The following is a 23,847-nucleotide window of genomic DNA, read 5'->3' as shown; positions in this document are numbered from 1 at the left end:
AACTGCCTGAGTCAAACTTGGTTCAATATATTAGATATCCTCTTGCAGAAGAAATACATTCATCTAGTATAATCCTGCTTTAATTTGCAAGCCATTCTATTCTTTCAAAATTTAAATACACTTCTAAAATGCCCTTTCATAGACCTGTACTCTGGAAAGTATAAAACACTGAAAGAAATTGAAGAGGACATAAAGAAAAGGAAAGACATCCCATACTCATGGATTGGAAGAACAAAGTCTATACTACCCAAAACAATCTACACATTTAATACAATCCCTATCAAAAGACCAACAGCATTTTTCACAGAGGTAGAACAAACAATCCTAAAATTTGTATGGAACCACAAAAGACCCTAAATAGCAAAGCAATCCTGAAATAAATTCTATAAATAGCTATGGTCAAAATACACTTTTAGAAATTACTCTCACCTGGACCAAGTTGTAAATGCACTCAGTAGAGTTCTTCTTCACGTCAGGGTCTGGGCTGGCCAGCAGTCTGATGAGTGGCTCTAAGCCACCATGCTCAAATATTTGCACTTTGCCGGTATACTCTGCAGACATGTTTGCCAGGCAAAGACTGGCAAACTCATGGATAACCACTTCCTCTGCGCATCAGAGATAAACACACAAGTATGCAAAAGGCTTACTCAAACATTACTTTAAAACATGTTTTGAAAACCAAAGCTTCACAAATCTTACTTGGTTGGAGCCCATCTTGGTTTGAGAGATTTTAATGACAATTCACAACTGATACTACATAAACTATTTTCGATGAGTAGTTTAACCCAATGTGAAAAATAAACCAGCCCCGCTTTTGAAACAGATGTACGATGGAAAGTTACCTTCTGGAGCAAGCTGAGCAATGACAGAATTCATGACATCTAACTCCCTTAACAATTTTTTTATGTCATCTACAAAAGGAGACACAGAATATTAATGTTTATTAATAATAATAATAATGGTGATGTTGTTGAAATAGTCCCTTATGAGGTAGGCTTTATTATTACCTATCTTACAGATAAAGAAATTGAGGCTCGGGGCACCTGGGTGGCTCAGTTGGTTAAACGACTGCCTTCGGCTCAGGTCATGATCCCGGAGCCCCGGGATCGAGTTCCGCATAGGGCTCCCTGCTCAGCAGGGAGTTTGCTTCTCCCTCTGACCCTCCCCCCTCTTGTGCTCTCTCTCTCTCTCTCACATAAATAAAATCTAAAAAAAAAAAAACATTAAAAAAAGGAAACTGAGGCTCAAAATCACACAGCAAGTGAACGGTGGGACCAGGTGGCTTGCCCAGGTCTATCTGCCCCTAGACAGACTCTGGCTTCTGCTCCTTGATCACTGAGCTATACTACCTTCCAAAACACCAGAAAAATGCAAAATATGCCTGGAACATAATCAGTAAATTCAAGTTACTGTGCCCTACATTTGTTCATTATATAGTAGAAACTCTTTGTTGTGTTGCTTTGTTGGGAAGGGTATTTTTAAATTTTGATTTTAATAAAACTTGTACAGAATGCACATGAGAATTATCCCCAGGCTTTTCGATGAATATAACTTGTTTGCATTCCATTTTCTTATCAGAGATGCCAAAAATGATAAAAGATAAGTATACTGATTTTTTTTAAAGTTCACTTTTATATTATTTATGCGAGACTAAGTCCAGGCAGGTTTGCCCCTACTTCTCTCCTGCCGTCCTTAACCCCTGTTTTCTGAGAAATAAGGCATAGGTATGAATTTAGTTTTTGTAGTTTCTCTTCTTGGTCAATTATTTTTACTTGTAAGCCAAAATTAGCATTACCAGAATTTTGGAAAATTTCGCTCTGCAGCAGCTAAGGCGGATGGTCTCTGGATGAATTTTTCCTCATTAACCACTCGGTATACTTGACTTTCAAGCCACCAAAACTTCTGCTCTCTGTTTCTGTTCAAAATGGCTAAAGAGGGCCAGCAACTTTACAGCTAGCTCTATGTATGTGAGTAAGCTTGAAGTACAAAAGAATAGTAGAGCTTCTGGAAAGTATAGTGTCCCAAAGTGGAGGACATTAGTTTTCAGTCAACATTTGTTCAAAAAACAGCAGTATCACCTTGACAGGGAATTAACCAAGTTAAGGCATAATACTCAGATCCTTCCAGGTGTTTTGGCGAACTATATGAATGGGTACCCTCTGGAAGAGCTGTTTCTATTCTCTTCTCACTGTGAGGAGTCCAGGCTCTATTTTTCAAAATGAGAAGGCCATACCAGTCTATTTTTACATGCTTGACGCAAAATATTTCTGGCCTTTTCGATATCTAAGTTCATTCTCCATTCGATATACAAAATAATATGTCGGGAACATTCATGCTCCATGTGCTCTCTGCTCCTCTTCTCTGCAGGAAGGACCTGCTCCTACAGGGAGAAGCCAGCTTGTTGCATCTGTATGTGCCATCACCCCTTGGTCTGTCCTGACAAGTCCAAAGTTCTCATCAGAGGATTTTCTGTGCCGTGAAAGGCCCTTCTTGATATGAATTTAGCCAAATGTGATACATCTAGTAGATCTATCCACTAAACCATTTTCTCTTGGCTCACCGGCTGATTCAGCTTCACTGACAGTTCTTATAAATCGGTGGCATACCTGATCAATTTGTTATTCTGCTTTTTGACACCAAATTGCCCCCCCACAAATCTTTCTTTTCTTGCAGTTAAATCAGTAAAAATAATAAAAATAAGGGATAAGCAGCTATTTTCAACACTTTAAAAACAATATTGCTCTCTGTCCCCTTCTCTCTCAACAGACTCCCATATATGGCAGCTGAGTAGAAACTCTGACTTGTGGTTGGTCCACATAAACCCATTCTCGCTAAACAGTGTGACACCTACAATTTTAGATTGTTCCAGAACTGCCGGCACCTTCACTTCCTGGGGCACCTTCAAGTGATCTGTTTTCATTGCATTCTTATTTACAGGTTTTGGTTGCATAGTATTGACCATCTAATTTATTTTTGACCCGGTATACTCTTTTACATCAACCATTTCTTAAGATGGCAAGCTCTTCAGATTGCCATAAGTAATGTAAAGTCTGAGCTTCGAGGATCATGATGAACGCTCTCTTTAGCTGACTTCATTAAATGAGTCTCTGTTATATGGCCTCATCAAACTAAATACAAACTGGCAGGTAAAAGGAGACAGCAGCTCCATTTTGAATAAAAGGTTTAACAAAGTAATTTAAGTGCCTGTCTTGAAGGACCCAGGCTTGGCAAGGGCATGTAACTCAGTAACTTCAGAAAAAAAGAAAAGGAAGAAAAAGTAAGATTTGTTTGCTCTCATAGCAATCCTTTTAGCACCTGGCATTCTACTGGAACATTCTGTTGGATCATCCTCTATGAACATAGTGACATCACTGGATACATGAAAGTCATGTAAAGATACAAATTTCTAAAGAAAAATCAGTTATTTAAAAACAGCCCAAAGATGATTTAACCATGCAGCAGCAGAGGTACATTTATTTACATATGCGTCCGGAAACATGCCTTTTGATTTAGGCAAATAACTACGTGCTCATATTTTATCCCATGTCACCTTGGACATGTATGCAAAGTGAACCACTAGCTATTAATGTATTGGCTGTATTAACAAAAAAGGAACTCCACAAGCAGTTGGGGATGCCATGTGTTTATCCATGTCATCAGGTAGTTCAAATAGACAAGGAGTTCAGTCCAATAATGGCTTAATTTTTTCCACCCAATTCATGGAATCAAAAGAAAGCTCTTGGAGGTTCATTCATCACATGTAAGACCCAAACGCTCACTGGAAACCACCAAGACAACAAAACTCTTTCCAGTGTTATGGTTCGTCGTTGCAGACCGCACTCTCGTCTAGCACTGGTCACAGCCTGGCCAGCCTGTAGGTGTGGCTCGACAGGTCTGAGCGCCACTGCATTTAGCCTCAAACACAACAGTAATTCTCAATATTTTGGGGTCACAGACTCCTTTAGAAACTCATGAAATTCAATATAGAAATCCTGCTCAGGAAAATTCTGCAAACAATTTGGAGGGCTTCACAGGTTATAAACTCCTCACATATTGGAAGATGGAAATACTCAATTAAAATGAGTAACAGAAATTAAGAACAAAAGTAAACAGGAAAGAAAGTCACAGAAACCTAGACCTTAAATTAGAAAATATAAGTATACTCAGGCAATTATAACTCTCCTTTCCAAACGAGCTGCATTCTCCCCCAAAATCACTTAGAAGGAGAACCTTAGTATGTGCACTAATGTTAAGGATCGGAGAAGATCTGATGAATAGAAAGCCCCCTACGCAGGAGCCACAGGCTACAGTTCTAATTCTAGCTCTGATCTCATCTCTTCCACCAACCACCTGCGTGACTGCGCCAGGAACCTAATCCCTTCAGAGCTCGTTCCTATTTTTAAAATGAGGAATTGCAGGAATTGCAAAAGACGTGTTACAAAGCACCACTGGTTCTCAAATTCTGTGGTGTATAAACAGAATAAAACATAAGAAAATTTTTAATTTTCTCTTTTTTTGGTTATAAATACATTCAATAAGGCTCATTCAATATGGCAGAATTAGTATACAGGCAGCCCCTGAGATAAATTCATGAGGGTTCCACAAGACAAATGATTACTACCTCATTTAACTGCTCTGTACCTCAGTTGCCTGATGTCTAAAGGGAACGATAATAGCACCAACCTCATTAAATGACAATATACAAATAGCATATAGAACAGTGCCTGGCACATTGTAAATGCTGTGTGAGTGTTGACTACTGGTATCATATTCTGGGTTGGTGGAACATCCTCTGTCCACAACCGTCTTCATCCTGCGGCCATCCGCCGAGCCCCTGCCTTACAGAACAGCCACCGTTCGAGCTGGGGCAGTTGCTGCCTGACGGAGCCCCATCTGTCCCCCAACACTGCAGGTGCTGTTCATGCAATCTCTGCAGCTGAGGCTGAAATCGCACAGATGCCACAGAAAACTCTCCTTGCCCTTCTCTTCCCATCTTCCTGTCTCTGACTAATGCCACAGTCCCTGATGGACGCCATGGAATAAGGAGTACGCCGCCACCCCACCCCCCCCCGCCCCCGGCCCACCCTGTCTCACACAGGATTCAGGAAAGTGAAGTGGGGGGGGGCGGAAGCTGAGGGAGGAAACTGCTTGTGTTTTTGCTGAGACTGGTGAGAGGGAAAATATGATAATTTTAGCCCCATGCCATGAGAGAGAGAGAGAGAGACATGTTTATTCCTAGCTGCCTGAGTTTCATGTTAGAATTCAGTCTCTACCAAGAATGTCATTTTTTATTATAAAGTCAGAAGTCTTTTGTTGGCTAACTCAAAAAACCTACCATTATAACATGAAAATGACTTTCAAATGGAAAACACATCCTGTTCATTAGTCAGGGACTGCCTTTATTGCCATGGTTTTGGTCAAACTGATATTCTAACAGACATAATAGCACGTTTTAACTAATGCTATTATTCTGCCATATTAAATATATGAAAATATTCAAGCAAGTAATGGGTCTGATTTAAGAAATAAAAACATGTCTAAAATTATTTTTGGCAAAATATATTTTTTGCAGTTTCAAAAAATAAATAAATGTATCAAACCTCTTTACCCTGGGCTACTTTCACTGTGACATACATATGAAGTGTAGCTTACATATAAGCAGACAAATTATATTATGCTAACTCAAGAAAAATATCTATTTTAATTTTAAGAGACAATGATTGCCCTTCAACTTGTTAGACTGGAACATACTACATCACCAACTTTGACAGTTTTTGCATGGATAAATTTCCACATATTTTTATATTTTAAAAATATCTCTTGGGGTGCCTGGTGGCTCAGCTGGTTAGCCTCTGACTCTTGGTTTTGGCTCAGGTCATGATCTCAGGATCCTGGGATGGAGCCCTGCATCTGGCTCTGTGCTTAGCAGGGAGTCTGCCTCTCTGCCTCTTTCTCCTTCTCCCTCTGCCCCTCCCCGCCCCCGACCAGCTGGCGCTCTCTCTCTAAAATAAATAAATAAAACTTAAAAAAAACTCCTAAAATATGAAATCATACATCTGTTGTATTATACACATTTAACTTTTTGTTAACATTAAAGTCAGTTCAAATAAAATTCAAACAAATCCCTTAAAATTAAATTTTAAAAAGATAATGTATTATGTGAGATTATTAGATAATTTTAAAAAGTTGACACTTACTGTTAGAAGTCAGGATTCCAAATATCATAGTAGCATTTCTCCTTACAATTTTGTTTTCATGGGTGAGCAGTTTAGTTAAGGGTTCCACAGCTCCAAGTTCAAGGAGGGTAGCTTTATTTTCTTCACCTGATGTCATAGGTAAAATAAAATCATGCATGGATAGCATCAATCTCATCAAAACTCTTCCTCGTGTCATTTTAATTTCTTATTTGCCATTTGCCTTTCACATTCCTCTTTGCTTCCACATATATTTCTCTCGGAATAAACTTTAGAGCACAGGTAGCCTGGACAACAGCCGTTCTCCTTCCTCCTGCTGTCGACAAAGCTGGCTTCCTCTTGTCATTCAGTTCTTAGCTCACCCTGCACCTGCTCAGAGGGGTCTCCCCTGACCACCCTATGTAATGTTAATGTTATCACTACATCCAAGCCTTTCTTATCCTTCTTTAGTCTACGTTCTTCATACCACTTGGCGATCTCCTTGAACACTTTGCCTGTTCCACTCTAACTTTTAATTTTTCATGAGGACAGACACCCTTTCCGTTCTATTCTCTCATATCCTCAGTGCCTAGCATAGTGCTAGTCATGGATTGGCATAATTAATCACAAGACTTAATTAACATACACAGTCTCCACTTTGAGTTAAAGTGGGATGGTGGGGTGAGTTCAGGGGGTTCATTTTTCACCCAACGGGGTTACAGTTCCTATTTTGTCAGGCAAGATATGCCTGCAGCTAGCATGAAGGTATGCGCACAGAGGGGAGGGCTGGGGTCACTGGGGACTCCTTAGCTGTGGCAAGAAGCCCCAGAACCAGAAGGCCAGATAAGGCCAGAGTCCTGCTTAACTGTAGAAGCAGTTTGTCCATATCTCGATGAGCAGGATAGCATTCTACGAAGTCAGGAATAATGCTTAGGTCCTGATTAATTTCAGCTTTTCAATTTCACAGGCAATGAAAATACAGATTTCACTTTCAAAATTAATTTGAGAGTATAATAAAGTCATTCTAACTTTTCTTGCCTTAGTTTTCTCATAAAATCAGAGTATTTTATATTTTAAGTTATAGGTCCACATTCTGATAAGACACGGACTATAGCTTCGTGGAGCCCATGGAATTGCCCTGGATCTAAATGGTCAAATCTGTTGCCTGGTAAGAATATGTTGAAATACGCATTGTTGACTCTTACAAACTTCTTTTCAAATCTTCCAATATTTGCATTTTATGGAAATTTAAAACTTAATTTCTTAGATGAAAACATTTTGTCAAATGAATCTTAATTTAAGACAAATTTTAAGATACTAATGCTTAAGTAAAAACATTTTATATATCAGATTGTTATAAAAATTGAAAGTTCCTTTAAATTTTCATTCTGAGACTTTTATTACTTTTATTTACTTTTATTAACTTGAATTATTTCTTCATTAAAACATATTTCTTCTTCTTCTTTTTTAAATAATGCTATATATTATAACTTTATGATCAGAAGAGGATTTGCAAAATTAACAACCTGTGTCATCTTTTACATCTATTTTTATTCTTTTTTAACAGCTTTAATGAGATGACATACAATAGACTGTACATATTTAAAGAAAACGACTTGATAAGTTTTGACATGTGTTTAACACCCATGAAACCAAGTGCCACCATGAAGAACATATCTAATATCCCCAAAAGTGCCCTCTTGACACCTTGTGATCTCTTCCTCCTATTACTATACATTATTTTGCATTTCCCAGAACTTTATATAATCACGCAGTATGAATTCGTTATTGCCTGGTTTTCTCACTCAGTCTAATTATTTTGAGATTAATCCACGTTGTAGCATGTATCATAGTTCATCCTATTTATTGTTATTTACTATTCAATTATATGGATATACCATGATTTGGCTGGATCATATATGGTTGGTGTACATTTAACTTTTCGAGAAACTGCCGAACTGTTCCAAAGTGGATGCAAAAATTCCAGAAGTTCCCCATCCTAACCAACACATCTGTCCATCTTTCTGATGATAGTAATCTTAGAGGGTGTGAAGTAGTATTTCATCATGGTTTTAATGTGCATTTCCCTCACAACTAATGATGGTGAGCAAAAGGTACACTTATGCCATCCATATATCTCTTTGGTGAAGTGTGTGTTCAAATCTCTTGCTCGTATGTATTTTTAAATTTTGTTTGTTTTATTATTGAGTTCTGAGAGTTATTTATGTATTCTGGACACAAATCTTTTATCAGATATATGATTAACAAAAATTTTCTTGTTGTCTATAGTGTATCTTTTTAAAAAATTACTAGACTTTTTTTGAGCAGTTTCAAGTTTATTAAAAAATAAACAGGGGTGCCTGGGTGGCTCAGTCCGTTAAGCAGCTGACTCTGGATTTCAGCTCAGGTCCTAATCTCAGGGTCCTGGGATCGAGTATTGCGTTGGGCTCTGGGCTCTCTCCCTCTGCCTTTCCCCCCGCCTCTGCTCATGCTCTCTCTCTCTCAAATAAATAAATCTTTTAAAAAAATGAACAAACAATACAGAGTTTTCATATACTCCATCTCCCTTCCCTCCCCCATTTCTCTTACTATTAACATCATGCATTAGTGTGGTACATTTGTTACAATTGATGAACCAATATTGACACATTACTATTAACTAGAGTTGATAATCTACATTATGGTTCACTATATGTGCTGTACAATTCTACAGGTTTTGAGAAATGTGTAAGATTATGTTTAGCTTTCTAAGAAACTACCAAATCATCTTCCAAAGTACCTGTACTATTTTGGACTCCCACCAGCGATGAATCAGAGTCCCTGTTGTTCCACATCTTCACCAGCATTTTATGTTGTCAGTGTTTAGAATTTTAGCCATTCTAATAGGTGTGTAGTGATATTTCATTATTGCTTTAATTTGCAATTTCCTGATAACATATAATGTCTTTTCACGTGCTTATTTGCCATCTGTGTATCTTTTTTGGTGAGGTGTGTGTTTAGGGTAAATTTGATAAAATCCAATCAATTGTCCTCTTATGGATTATGTTTTAGTGTCATATCTAAGAAACTTTTGGCTAACCCAAATACTCTTTTGGTAGCATCCCACAAATTTTTATATGTTATGTTTTCATTTTCAATTTGGATTTTCCTTTTGAATTCTTTCACTGACAGATTATTTAGAAGTGTGTAGTTACTTTCTATTTAATGATTGTCCAGAGTCCTTTGTGTTAAGTGATTTTCAATTTAATTCTATTGTGGTATGACGTATATTTTATATGATTGGAATTCTTTTAAAATAAATTTATTAAGGCTTGTATTATGGCTCAGAATATCACCTATTTTGATAAATGTCCTGTTTGTATTTGAAAAGAATGCTATTCTGCTTGGAGTGTTCTTTTAAATATCAATTAGGTTAAATTCATTTATATTGCTGTTCAAATCTTTTATATTCTAACAGATTTGCTATTCATTTGTTCTTTCATTTATTAATAGAAGGTTATTAAAGTCCTCAGCTATAATTGTGGATGTTTATTTCTCCCTGCATTTCTAACTTCATGTATTTTGAAGCTCTGACATTATAGGTTTTTTCATAGCTTTTTTTCTTTTATTTAAATTCAATTTAGTTAACACATACTGTAATATTAGTTTCAGGGGTAGAATTCATGATTCATCAGTTGCATATAACACCCAGTGCTCATTACATCAAGTGTCCTCCTTAATGCCCATCACCCAATTACCCCATCCCTCCACCCACCTCCCCTCCAGCAACCCTCAGTTTGTTTCCTATAGTTAAGAATCTCTTATGGTTTGCCTCCCTCTCTGTTTTCATCTTATTTTATTTTTCATAGCTTCTTGATTAATTGACTCTTTTATTATTACAAAATGAGCTTTTTTATCTGATACTACTCCTTCATTATTCTGATATTAGTATAGCCACTCCAGCTTTTTTTTTTTTTTAAAGATTTTATTTATTCATTTGAGACACAGAGATACAGAGAGAGAGAGAGAGCATGAGGGACAGGGAGAGGGAGAAGCAGGCTCCCCACTGAGCCAGGAGCCTGACATGGGGCATGATCCCAGCATCCTGGGATCATGACCTGAGCCGAAGGCAGACGCTTAACCATCAGAGCCACCCATGGCGCCCCTCCAGCTTTCTTTTGATTAGTGCTAATATATCTTTTTTTTATCCTTTTACTTTCAAGTTATTTGTGTCATTATATTCTAAGTTCATTTCTTGGATGCAGCATGTAGTTTGGTCTTGCTTTTTATAGACTATAAAACTATCTCCTTGTTAATTGAGTACTCGGCCCATTTACATTTAGTTGGATTATTGATAACATTAGGTTTGAGTCTACCATCTTGTTATTTGTTTTTTGTGTGTCTCATTATTCTTTTTTTCCTTTTTTTCATTTCTGCCTTCTTTGTATGAATTGAATATTATTTTTATGATTCCATTTCATTTCCTTTGGTGGCTTATTTGATATTACTCTTTGTTATTTTAGTGGTTGTATTAAAGTCTGTAGTATACATCCTTATCACAGTCTACTTTCAAGTCGGGATAGAGCACTTCACATATAGTGCAAGAACCTTACAATAGTATATACTTCCATTTTTCTGCTTTCTACCTTGGTTCAGTTGTTGTCATATATCTTATTTTTACAAGTGTTTCTGCACAGTAAATGATTACTATTTTTGTTTAAGATAACCAATTTGATTTTTAAGTGATTTAAATAATGAGAAAAAACTTTCTGTGTTACCATTTCTAGTGTTCTATCTTTATTATTTTGTGTAGATCCACATTTCCATCTGGTATCATTTTCCTTCTTCCTGAAGGACCTACTTTACTATAATTAGTAGTGTGGGTCTGCTTGCAATAAACTACTTCAGCTTTTGAATGTCTGAAAGAGACATTATCTCACTTATGTTGTTGAAAGATATTTTTGCTGGGAATAAAATTCTAGGTTTAAAGTTTTTATTTTTCTTTCAGTATTTTAAAGATGCTGCTCCACTGACTTCTTGCTTGCATCATTTGTGATGATAAATCTACGGTCATCCTTATTTTTGTTCCTCTGAATGTAATGTGCTTTTCCCCCTGGCTTCTTTTTAAGATCTTCTCTTTATCACTCTTTTCAAACAATTTGATTTTGTTATACCTTGGTGTAATTTTCTTCATATTCATTGTGCTTGGGTTTTTATGAGCCTCTTAGATCTGGAAGCTTAGAGTTTTTGTCAAATTGGGGAAATTCAGAGCCATCATTTCTCCTAATACCTTTTCTGTCCCTCTCTCTTCTTTTTCAAAGACTCCAGTTACACATATATTCTGTCAGTTTTTATTTACTGATGATTTTATATCCTCATTAGGAGTTATATTTTCCTGCTTCTTTTCATGCCTGGTAATTTTTTATTGGATGCCAGACATTGTGAATTTTACCTAGTTGGTAAATGGTTATTTTTGTATTCTTCAAATTTGTTTTGGGACACAATTATCTGGAAACAATTTGATCACTTTAGGTCTTGCTTTTTAAATATTTATTAGGTAGTACTAGAACAGAGCTCGATCTAGGGCTAATTATTTCTAACTATTGAAGCAAGACCCTTCTGTGCATTCTATACAATTCTCCATGAATCTTGAGATTTTCAAGTCTGGCTGATGGAAACAGGCACCACTTGTGGCCCTGTGTGAGCATCAGGCACTGTTAACTCTGATCATGTTAAGTGCTTTGTCTGACTTCAAGTAGTTCCCATATATATACCTCCTTATCAGTACTCAGCTGAACACTTGAGTCGGACCCTTTGCCTATCTCCTGAGTTCTCTTTCTGTGAAACTCTTTCCTCTCTGTTACTGAAAACTCTTGCTGCCTTTGTCTCCCTGAACTCTTAGATCTGTCTTCTCAACTCAGAGTCCACCAAGCTCTGTACAAGTTACCCCTTCCTGTGATGTGGCTGCAAATTCTCTGAAATTGATAAGCTGGGGTAATCATAGAGTTTATTTCCTTCATTTCCTATCTCTCAATGGTCACTGTCCTTAATTGCCTAATATCAAGTGTTTTGCCCACTGTTATTTCATAGATTTTTGTTTTCTTAGTTGTTTCAATCAGGAAAGTAAATTTGACCCCTTGGTCCATCATGGCCAAAAGGCAATGTCCTATCATTTATCTTAAAAACACAGTCAGGGGCGCCTGGGTGGCTCAGTCGTTAAGCGTCTGCCTTCCTCTCAGGTCGTGATCCCAGGGTCCTGGGATCGAGCCCCGCATCGGGCTCCCTGCTCGGCGGGAAGCCTGCTTCTCCCTCTCCCACTCCCCCTGCTTGTGTTCCCTCTCTCGCTGTGTCTCTCTCTGTCAAATAAATAAATAAAATCTTTAAAAAAAAAAAAAAAAAACACAGTCAGAAAATACTGCTAGTATAAAACACCAGACTTACAGTAATTTCTGTATTGACTTCACATAAAATATATGCCCACCTATTTCTTTACCTCATGTCATTTAAAAAAGATGGCATTTGATGACTCTGTATGGCTGAGTGAGACTCATGTTGCCATAACTGCATGATCCAGTGTCTCCCTGATATCTGGCCCAGAATTCTACACAATTACTCATGAACCATACCTGCCAGAAGCAATGATTCTGGTTTTTATCTGGATTCCCAATGATGACTAGAGTGATATAGCAAGGTGAGTATTTCACCATTTGCTACTTGAGTGATTTGTTGTTTTCTCATACAAGTCCCAAAACAATGTTTAAAGTATCATTTCCTTAAAAATCAAATTGCCCCCTTCTTAGTTTAAAAGGTTTTGTTAAAAATACCAAGTTATACTAAACTCTTCCAGTATTCTCAATTAAAATGTTATACAGTATAATAAAAGTCTACTTTTATCACCACTTGGAATGAACTAAAATATAATTGTCATTTATGTTTGTAAACCCTCTATGAATAAACCTTGCAAGAGAACCTAACTTGTACCATGTATAGTGTTTTAATAAACTTTATTTTTTATAACAGTTTTAGTTTTACAGAAAAATTGCAAGGATAGTACAGAGTTACCACATATCCCATACCCATTTTCCCCTGTTATTAACGTTTTACATTAGTGGTACATTTGTTACAATTAATAAACCAATATTAATATGTTACTATTAATTAAAGTCCATGTTTATTCAGATTTCCTTACTTTTAGCCTAATGTTCCTTCTCTGTTCCAGGATCCTATCCAGGGTCCCCTATGACATTTAGTCATATATCCTCAACTCCTCTTGGCTGAGAGTTTCTCAGACTCCTCCTGTTTTTGATAGCTGTGACAGTTTTGAGGAGTACTGGTTAGACGTATTTGTAGAATGTCCCTGACTTGGAACTTGTCTGATTTCAGGGTTATAAGTTTTGGGGAAAAATAACAGAAGTGCCATTTTCATTACAGCATGTCAAGTTCACATATTATCACTATGACTTATCACTGTTGATGCTGATTTTGAGCACCTGACTGAATAGTGTTTGTCAGGTTTCTCCACTATAAACCTACTCTTTTTTCCCTGTTTCCATATTGTAATCTTTGAAAAGAAGTCACTATGCAAAGCCCATACCTAAAGAGTGAAAAGTTATATTCCACCTCCTTCAGGTCAGAGTACATAAATTATTTGGAATTCTTCTGCATGGGAGATTTGTATTTTCTCTCCCATTTATTTATTTATTCAAGTATTTATTTATATCAGTATAGGCTCATAAATATTTATTTATACTTTGGGTTATAATCCAATACTACTTTATTTTCTTGCTCAAATTGTTCCGGCTTTGACCACTGGGAGCTCTTGCAGCTCCTGTGACTTAAAATTTTTTAAACAACAATAAAACCTTCAACATGACTATTCTATGCAGTGACTAAATTACTCCTCAAGATTAAGATAGGCACTTAGGGAGATATATTAGTTTCAGGTAATGCATTACATGATATTCTGGTTGTCTGAAAGAATTCATCTGACAAGAAGTGAATTAAAGACTAGGGAGAAAGGGCCTATTACATAGTAAATATTTTAAGAAACTAATGAAATAGAAAAATAAACTGAAAAAACCAAACCTTTTAAAGCAAATCTATAAATGGCTTCACATGCTTTAGCCAAAATTTCTTCTTCCGGAGAATTAAGCATTAACACCACAGTTGCTGCTTCTTTGCTTTCAATCATTAATGGATCAAACTGAAATGTAGAGAGAAAAAAACGTCAAGTTCACATATGAGCTTTAAAAAACACGTAAAAAATGAATGGTGTCTAGAAACTTGAAGAGAACATAATCATACTAAAAGGATGTGGTCACTGCCCATGAAGTGCATTATAAAGTTTTTATTTAAAAAACATCACTGATAGATAGTTGCCAGTATTGGTGGCTTTGGAATTCCTGGGGTAATGGCAGGAAGAGCAAAGCATTTTGAATCTGACAGACCTAGTCTCTCAACTTAGCCATGTGGAATCAAACAAGTTACTTAAGCTGCTAGAATTTCAGTTTTCCTTTCCTGTATAATGTGTATAATGATACCTATTCTTCCCGAAGGATCAAGGAGAGGATTAGAAATCATATATGTAATGCACTTAGCACACTGTCTGGCACATAATAGATGATCATTAAATAACATATACTGGCATAATTCTTAGTTGATACACAAGAATCCTTGAGTACCTGTATATATTAGATGCCCTGACAGTCCTAATAATCAGTACTTGCTTCTAATAACTATTCTTTCTGAGAAAGCAGAAATTACATATGTGAAATAACTAAAAAGCAAGAGAAAACCACATATAACAAAATGTAAAATTGGATAAAACCTGAAACAGATTTTATGGTAATGGTAAAATGGTAATACGGTGTAAATAAAAAGTATAGAGCTCTAGGAAGATCTCTATTGTGTTATGAGATCTTGAGAATTCATGGGTAGGCAAAATGCACAATAACAAATTCATGGCTCCTATGGGTTTTCTTCGGTCAAGGTGAAAACAAATTATTACACCATTTTTCTTCCATTTCCAGAGACTGGTGAAGGAGGGTGTTCTGCTTATGTTAAAGGAAAAAAATGAATTTCAAAGTTTTAGCTGGCTCTTTATGTTGGTCCTTCCTAAATGGACATCTTATTGTGTCTGGGGATATAATTAAAATTGGTGTTCAGTTTCAGGCTGAGAATGGAGGGACAGATTACTCTAAGTAAGGAAGCATAATTGTGTGAGGTTGGGAGAGTGAAGAAGACAAAGAGAGCAGTAAGCAATGACCTAAAAGGGCACAGCTGGGATAAAAATCCCCCTTGCAGGGGAAATGGCTGTTGGATTTCAGGACAGCATTATTTAACATCCAAATTAAAGCTGTTGTTTGTGTATGTCTTACTCTATACTAGAAACTCTAAGAGTTACAAAAGTCATAGTGTTTGTTCTCAAGCCTCTTGGACTCTTTCTGGGGAGATAAAACTTCATTAACATTCTGCCAGGGGTGCCTGGTGGCTCAGTCGGTTAAGTATCTGCCTTCGACAGGTCATGATCTCAGGGTCTGGGGATCGAGCCCTGCATCAGCCTCCCTGATCAACGGGAGTCTGCTTCTCCCTCTCCTTCAGCCACTCCCCCTGCTTGTGCTCTCTCTCTTTCTCATAAATAAATTAAAAAATCTTAAAAAAAAAAAAAAAGTCTGCCACATGCACCAAGCTTGTGGCATTTGTGGTTTTCCAGTGACATGAACCAGTGAGAAAAGATGGCCCCTGTAGCGGAGCCCAGAGCAATGGCAAAGACACTGGCTTCAACACTGATCAGAAGAGCACAATGGCCCAGAAATCCACAGAAATTTTAAGGGAGGACTTCTGAAACTATTTGGGGATTGAGGCTTGAAAACCATCAGGCACTCCTAAAGTCAACAAGTATATTAACTATATATTTAAACAAATTACTTGGCAAATGCTCCAGTCAAAACTGAGGAAGACAAAATATAAAAACAATAGTAGTAGATCAATAAATACAATAAAATATATAGTTAAGCTGAATGATAGTGATGTTGTGAATCACAATGTAATTCTTAAGGATTTCTGAAGTAAAGATGACACATTATGAGAAAAAAATTAAAAATGACTTGGAATTAAAATTCTAGAAATTTTTCAACAAAGCTCATGTAAAGGAAACAGGATTGTTCTGGTAAAGAGAATGAGATTATTGCCCAGTTATAACTTATTTTTTACATTGATATAAAAAGCAGACTTAAATATGTGTTTAATAGACTACAGATAAGTAGAAGTTCCAAATTATCAAAAGGAAAGGGTAACAAATGAAAGTTGTTCAATTTAGAAAAAGGGAAGAAAGTACAAAAGAGACACAACATGAAAATATAGCAAAGAGACATCTTAAACTTAAAATAAACCTTAAACTTAAAATGATAGGAATAAAATCAAATATATCAATGACCAAAATAAACATCTATAGGGCCAATAGATTTCATTAATTAAGATTGTCAGATTGGGTTAAAAAGCAAAATCTACTCTGTTTTTTGTATATTGGTGCATATTTCTTCCACTTGATCTTACAGAATACAAATTCAGATCTAAGATATAGAACATTTCTATCTCCGCCTCACACTCCTTCCCCCTCCAAAAAATCCTCAGAAAGACCATCGTTATGTGACTTTTAAAATCATCAATTAGTTTTTCCTGTTCTTAAACTTTATATAAAGAGAATATATATGTATATTTATATATATAATATATATTCTATAACATAATTTATATATAGAGAGAAGCATAGAACATGACTTCTTTCACCTCTGCCTTGTTTAGCACAGCACGTCTCTGAGATTCATTCACATTTTTGTACTACTAAGTCATACTTTCTATAGCTGTATATTATTCCGTTGTATGAAGGTTTGGGTTCTTTTCTTTCAGTTGGAGGCGATCATGAACAAAGCTGCAATGGCTATTCTTGCACATGTCTTTTTGTGGATATGTGTCTTCATTTCCCTTGGGCACATACCGAGGCATGGATTTGATGAGTCATAGGCTAGATACGTATTTACCTTTCACGGATACTGTTGAACAGTTTTCTAAAGTGGTTTTATCAATTTATATTCCCACTAGTTATAAATAAGAGTTCCAGTTGTCCCACATCCTCACCAATCCTTGGTATTTTCAGTCTTTTTTAATTTGCCTTTCTATAGCTCTTAGATTATATTTTTAAGTCAATCTGCTTTTCATGGTTGTTGCAGTGGAAGAAATGTTCTACTGCTCTATATTACTACTACTGCATCCTGCGCAGAAACAGAAGCATTCTCATCACTTTTTAAAATTCTCTTATGTCCCTTCTACTGACTCTGACTCAATACATCGTCTATCTCTCAGCTTTGTCTTCTGCCATCATGCTTGATACTCCCATCGATTTTTCTTTGCTTCCTCACAGAGAGGTTTTCTGTAGCGCCCACAGTGTTCAGTCTTTGAGGATTTCTTGGTAGCCAACAAGCAAATGGTGTAAGATAAAGCTTCACTGTTCAGCTACTCCCACTACACCTATTCCTCCTCCTCACTGGAGTCCCCACCCCATTCACTCCCTCTATTTCCACTTCAGCTTTCTCGTTTCTTCACTTTACTTTTTATCCTGCTTAGATTTCATGATCTATTGTCTTAGTAACACTCCTGCCAAACCCTAAATAAACCTTTGTGTCCTTCTGTCTTCTCATCAAATCAATTTATTTTTTTTTTAAGATTTATTTATTTGACAGAGATAGAAAGAGAACACAAGTAGGCAGAGCAGCAGGCAGAGTGAGAGGGAGAAGCAGCTCCCCGCGGAGGAAGGAGCCCGATGTGGGGCTCGATCCCAGGACTCTGGGATCATGACCTGAGCCGAAGGCAGCCGCTTAACCAACTGAGCCACCCAGGCACCCCTCATCAAATCAATTTAAAATATCCAAACCATGAACAGACACTAGAAATTTCTTTCTTTGCATTTGTGCTCAAGCATCCGAGCATTCTAAGAGAATGTTAAACTACAGGGAAAATTAGTGTTACTGTAAATTCATGATCAACAAATTCACAAGAGCCTCACGTATTCACAAGAGCCTCTGCACATATTCTTCTATTGTGTTAAAGAAAATGTGTCTCTTACTATCTCAGGAAAATATCTAATGTGTGCTTTGGATTTTTAACCCATTCATCTTTAATTCACTCATTCATTCAATAAACACTCATTCAACCCCTAATAAGTGCATTATACTGAGAAGAGTGCATTAAACAGGATAACCAAGTCCCCCATTCTCATAGAACATACATATTCCCAGTTATGTCATACCATTAATCATCCCTTTTTTTCTCTTGAGTAGTCACCTTCCTCCTAACAATTAAATTATTCCCATTACTTCGTTTGAGTCCACTTTACAGAGGGCCAATTTAGATTCAGTAAAATGCACCTAACTATGATGAGTTTTAATAAATGTATATGTATGTATAACCAATAATATGTGGAACTTTCCATTACCCCAAAATATTTGCTCCCACCTCTCTGCAGTTGATTCCCTTTCCCACATCCACTCTAGGCAACCACTGATCTGCCTTTCACTATAGATTAACTTTGCTTAATACAAAATTATTACATCGGTACCCTTTATGTATGGCTCCTTTCATTTGGCAGAATGCTTATGAGATTCATTCAGATTGTTCCATGTATCAGTGATTCATTCCTTTTACTGATGAGTGATATCTCATTGTATGAATACAACACAATTTGTTTATCCATTCAATTAGCTGATGGACCTTTGGGTTGTTTCCATTTGGGACCATTATGAATAAAGCTGCAATGGGCATTTTCATATAAGTCTTCTTGTAGATATATGCTTTCATTTCTCTTGAGTGAATACCTAGGAGTAGAATTTCTGGCTTGTCTGGTAGTGAATGTTTAACTTTACAAAAAAAATAATTTTTTTTCCAAAGTAGTTTTACTATCTTGTGTTCCCACCAGCAATGTATCTGTATCCAACAATAGATATCTCTTCACTTATTTGTCTTGTCTCAGCAATGTTTTATAGTTTTCAGCATATAACATTGCATTTATTTTGTTAAACTTATCTCTAAATATTTCATTATTTTTGATGCTAATGGCAAATGATATCTTTTTTTCTTCATGTATTTTAAACAAGTGTTATTAGGTGAACAACATTTAGGACCATTTTTTCTCTTACAAATGAACCTTTTCATTAAGATGATATGTATCTCTTTTTCTCTGGTAATATTATTTGCCCTGTAATATAATTCATCTAGTATTAATATAGGCACTCCATCTTTCTTATGATTATTTCAGTGTATCTTTTACCATATTTTTACTTTTAACCTATCCATATCTTTATATTGAAAGATTTCTTGTAGACAGCTTATAGTTTGGATCTTGTTTTTTTATTCAGTTTGACAATCTCTCACTTTTAATTGGAGTATTAAATCATTTACATTTAATATAGTTACAGATATGATTGGGTTTTAATGGACCATCCTCTTAGTTGTTTTCTCTCTTTCTGTTGGTCCCTGGTTCCTCTTTTCCTGTCTCTTTTTAGTATCCAATTTTATCTCCTCTATTGGCTTATGAACTGAGTTTTCTTCTGATTATGGGTCACATATTTCTTTGCATATATAATAATTTTTATTGGCAACTAAACATTGTGAAAATTATGTTGTTGAGTGTCTGGATTCTTTTGGGGGGTTTCTCTTAAAGGATGTTGAATTTTGTTCTGCTAGAATTTTGTTGTTTTATTTATGCTTCAGCTTGATCTATTTAAGGCCTGTTTTAAAGCCTTATTACAGCAGGTCTGGGGAAGCCTTTGCTCTAGGGCTGGATTAGCCATACTACTACTAAGGCATGACCTTGCTGGGGGCTCTATTTAATACCCCAGATGTTCAATAAGATCTCTCCAATCTTTTGGATCAAAACCAGAATGTCTTCCAGACCTGTATGAGTCTAAAAATTATGCAGCTTACATCTCCCTGAGAGTTGTTCATGCCTGTTCTTTGTCATGAGCATGAGTTTCACCCTGTGCAGCTTAGACTTCAAAGAATCAAGGGGACCATTAACAAAATTTCTGGAGCTATTTTTCTATGTATTTCCCTCCTCTCTGGCACTCTGCCCTGCAAATTCTAGCCACCTTAGCCTCTCTAAACTCTGGCTTCTCAAAACTTCCTTATTTTAAAATAAAAATAATCTTTCCCTGGATGTTAATCACCTTCCAGATGCTATCCTATGCCTCCTTCCCTTTCAGTCAGAAATTTTATGAACTATTGATTTTTCTCCATTTTCTCCCTCTCACACTTCCTGCTGAACATCTCTAAACTGACTTTTTTTTTTTTTTAAGATTTTATTTATTTGACAGAGAGAGACACAGTGAGAGAAGGAACACAAGCAAGGGGAGTGAAAGAGGGAGAAGCAGGATTCCTGCTGAGCAGGGAGCCCGATGCGGGACTCGATCCCAGCACCCTGGGATCATGACCTGAGCCGAAGGCAGACACTTAATGACTGAGCCACCCAGGCGCCCCTAAACTGACTTTCATCCTCATCAGTTCACCAAAATAGTTCTAAGACCATCATCAGTGATCACCATGTCACCCATCACTTCTTGACATTTTTATTTCATTTCTAGAGAATTAAAATAATAAACAATACTTGAAACTGTAGAAGCTTAGGGTTTACTTTAATTATCAGGCCTCCAGCTTTCTAGATAAATTTTTTATTGCTTTTTATTCATGGTAGTTTGGGTATTGAAAATCCTTGTTTTTTGTTGTTGTTGTTTGGGGGGTTGTTTTGTTTTTTTTCACAGCTATATTCCTCTGAACTTCCCTATAATAGCACTTAATACATTGCATTGTTTCTTTAGTGTATGTGTCTTCTTCAGTATGTTTACCATCACTTACTCAGTTGTTCAAGCCAAAAACTTTGAAACATCTCCCAACTCCTCTTCTTCTCACACCCCACGTGCAATCCATCAGCAAATCCTGTCAACTCTACCCTCAACATGGATCCCCATTTGGCCACTTCTTGCTTTCTCCATAGTTACCATCTGGGCCTAGCTGCATAGTTTATGGCTCCTCTGTAATAGCCTCCAAATTGGTCTTCCAGTTTTCACTTTTCTTTCACATTGTAGCTAGAGTGATCTTATGCGTTTTGTTTTAAACATAAATGAGATGTCGCTAATCCTCTACTTGTAACCTTCCACTGGATTCCCCTTTTGGCACATTAGAAAAAAAAAATCAAACCTCCTTAATACAGCCAAAAAGGCCCTACATAATCACCACCATCCCACTACCTTTGACACCTACCTCCTATTCCCTTGCTTTCTAATTTCCAGCCATACCAACTTTCTTGGCATTCCTCACACACACGAAGTAAGGCCTTAGTTATTATTCCCTGGCTGGGGTGCTCTCTCCAGATATTTGCATAGCATACTTCCTCATTCCATTTGTCTTTCTTAAGTGTGACCCACTGGGAAAGCTTGCCCTGACATGGATTTTATTTAAAGTAGCCTGATCACTCTCCATCCTTACAACCTACTTTATTTTTCCTCATTGATCTTATTGCTATCTGAATTATATTATTATTTGTTAAGTGACTGTTTCCCCCAAATATTCTATATTTGCTATTCTGGTACTTCAATATTTTTAAAGCTGACTTTATAAGCATGTGAATAAATATGCCATGTTAAAACAAGGAATGTCATGACACAATGACTACAATTGTCAAAGGAGTACATGAAAATATATTTAAACTAAAACTATCATAAACATCTTTAATCCTTCTTTAATCGTTGAGAAAATACTTCAGTATTTTGCCATGTCTTCTGGTCATCATTAAGAAAAAGGTGATATGGGGTACAAGAAGCTTAAAAGGAAGATTCAAACTGTAAGAGTTACAATCTAAAGAGTTGTTAAAGGCGGAGAAATACCAATATTTGGGAGATAGCGGAGAAACTTGGCATGACATTTGTTTCTCCTACAGAGCCTACAGCATTATAGTAATTTTTTATTAAAAAAGGTGCTGAGAATAAAATGATAGCTATAACAGAATGCCACACAACTAAATAAATAATAATGTGCTGTAATTACATAACCCATCTGCTTTCCTGTGAGGAATTCACAGTCACCAACAAGCTGGTTGTGAAATTATAATTTCACACCCTATACAAAATAAATGATGAGCAAAAGTTATTTATAGAAAGAGTGAAATAAAGGGGAAGGATTTTGACTAAACTTTAAATTTTAAGCTCAGTCAATTAGAGAAGCATAGACTTTATATCTCTGTTAAGGAAACAGATTGTCTAGAATAGTGCTGCCCAGTAGAATTTCAACGATGGAAATGTTCTGATTCTTCATCATCCGATGCAGCAGTCACAAGCCATGTGGGGCATTTGAGCACTTGAAGTGTAATGTGACAGGAACTGAATTTTTCATTTAATTTTTAGTTGTTGATTTTGATTGATTTTACTTTAATTATTATAAATTTAAATTTAAATAACCACATGTGGCTAGTGACTACTGCATTAGCACAGGTCTAAAAGAATACAAAATTATAAAGTTGAACTCAGTGAAAGTATATAAATCATGACAGTTTAGTGATTTTTATGGTACCAATAAGGGCAAATAAAAGGCTTGTTTGATGTCGATTGGAATGTGTTTACTATATCAGTGGTCTCAGATCACAAGGAACCAATTACACAGGAAAAGAGAGACAGATAAACAGAAGGAAGCAGACTACCACTCTAATACAAACTTTTAGTAGAGAACATCTAGACATCAGTTAAAATCCGCTAAAAAGTGTAAAAATTAAAATGAAAACAGCTAAAATGGTCTCTAGTCTTCTTTACGACCTGAATTAAAGTAAAGGTTTAGAGCCACGTAAGCAAGCTGATAATTGTTTATACAGTTTTGTATATGTTTATTAATTTATACTAATTTTTATTAAGTCATTACATTTTGTTTATCTGTGATGAGGGCGAAAGACAGAAAAATAAATTCCCATAAACCTTCATTTCTGAAATAAGTCCGTTTTGGCAGTAGGTGACAGAGCGTCAAGGGTTGCATTCTGCGGTTGATGAAAGTGTCCTGGAGAAACAAGACCCTGGAGACATCCACTCCTTCAAGGAACTGGGTTTGGTTGCCCAGGTGAGGGAGCAGGTTCTGCTAGTGCCTGTCACTCTGACTCAATACTCATGGAGCTCAGCTCCCCCAGATGCACTGAACTACGAAGAGAAGGTGCTGATCCATTAACATAAATCTTCGGGTAACTTGATACTTACTGAGATTGCAGAACCATAGTCCCTTATGAGTTTAGATGCTGTGGATTTATCCACTTAAATGCGATTTCCTCTGAAATATTAAGAAAATAAACATTCCATGCTCATAAACTTGAAGACCTGACCGTGAATCATGTCGACCACACCCCAGGCCACCAGGAACTTCAGTGGCCATCTGGTCTTCCACAGTTGATCTCCCTGCCTCGTTTGACAATTCATAAAAATTCTAAAGTTTTACAGAGTGATGAAGAGCACCCTCAACTACATCATTCAAAATAACAACTTCTACTAAGTTCTTATCTAGTGCCAAGCACTGTTCTAAGCATCTTATATTTATCTAACCTTGCCTCATTGCTGTGAGTAGTTACAAAGTGGGTATCAGTTCATCCTCCCTGAGGTGTACAGAGGTTGGGAAC

At 36.5% G+C, this 23,847-nt stretch overlaps 1 protein-coding gene across 1 annotated transcript in view; it reads right to left on the bottom strand.

Annotated features, from left to right (window-relative positions):
* ARMC3 (armadillo repeat containing 3) overlaps positions 1-23,847 on the bottom strand; it is a 90,833-nt gene that overhangs the window by 59,476 nt on the left and 7,510 nt on the right. Inside the window, exons 3-6 of the mRNA XM_032426041.1 lie at positions 14,238-14,355; positions 6,198-6,323; positions 843-911; positions 430-605 (exon numbers count right to left, since the gene is read on the bottom strand). Of these exons, the coding sequence (XP_032281932.1) occupies positions 430-605; positions 843-911; positions 6,198-6,323; positions 14,238-14,355 (489 nt within the window). The remainder of the gene's footprint in view (positions 1-429; positions 606-842; positions 912-6,197; positions 6,324-14,237; positions 14,356-23,847) is intronic.

Source organism: Phoca vitulina, unplaced genomic scaffold (assembly GCF_004348235.1).
Source record: "Phoca vitulina isolate PV1807 unplaced genomic scaffold, GSC_HSeal_1.0 scaffold33, whole genome shotgun sequence".
In the NCBI taxonomy this organism is placed as follows: Eukaryota; Metazoa; Chordata; class Mammalia; order Carnivora; family Phocidae; genus Phoca; species Phoca vitulina.
Note: the sequence above shows the minus strand (reverse complement) of the source record. Positions and strands in the feature narration are given on the sequence as shown.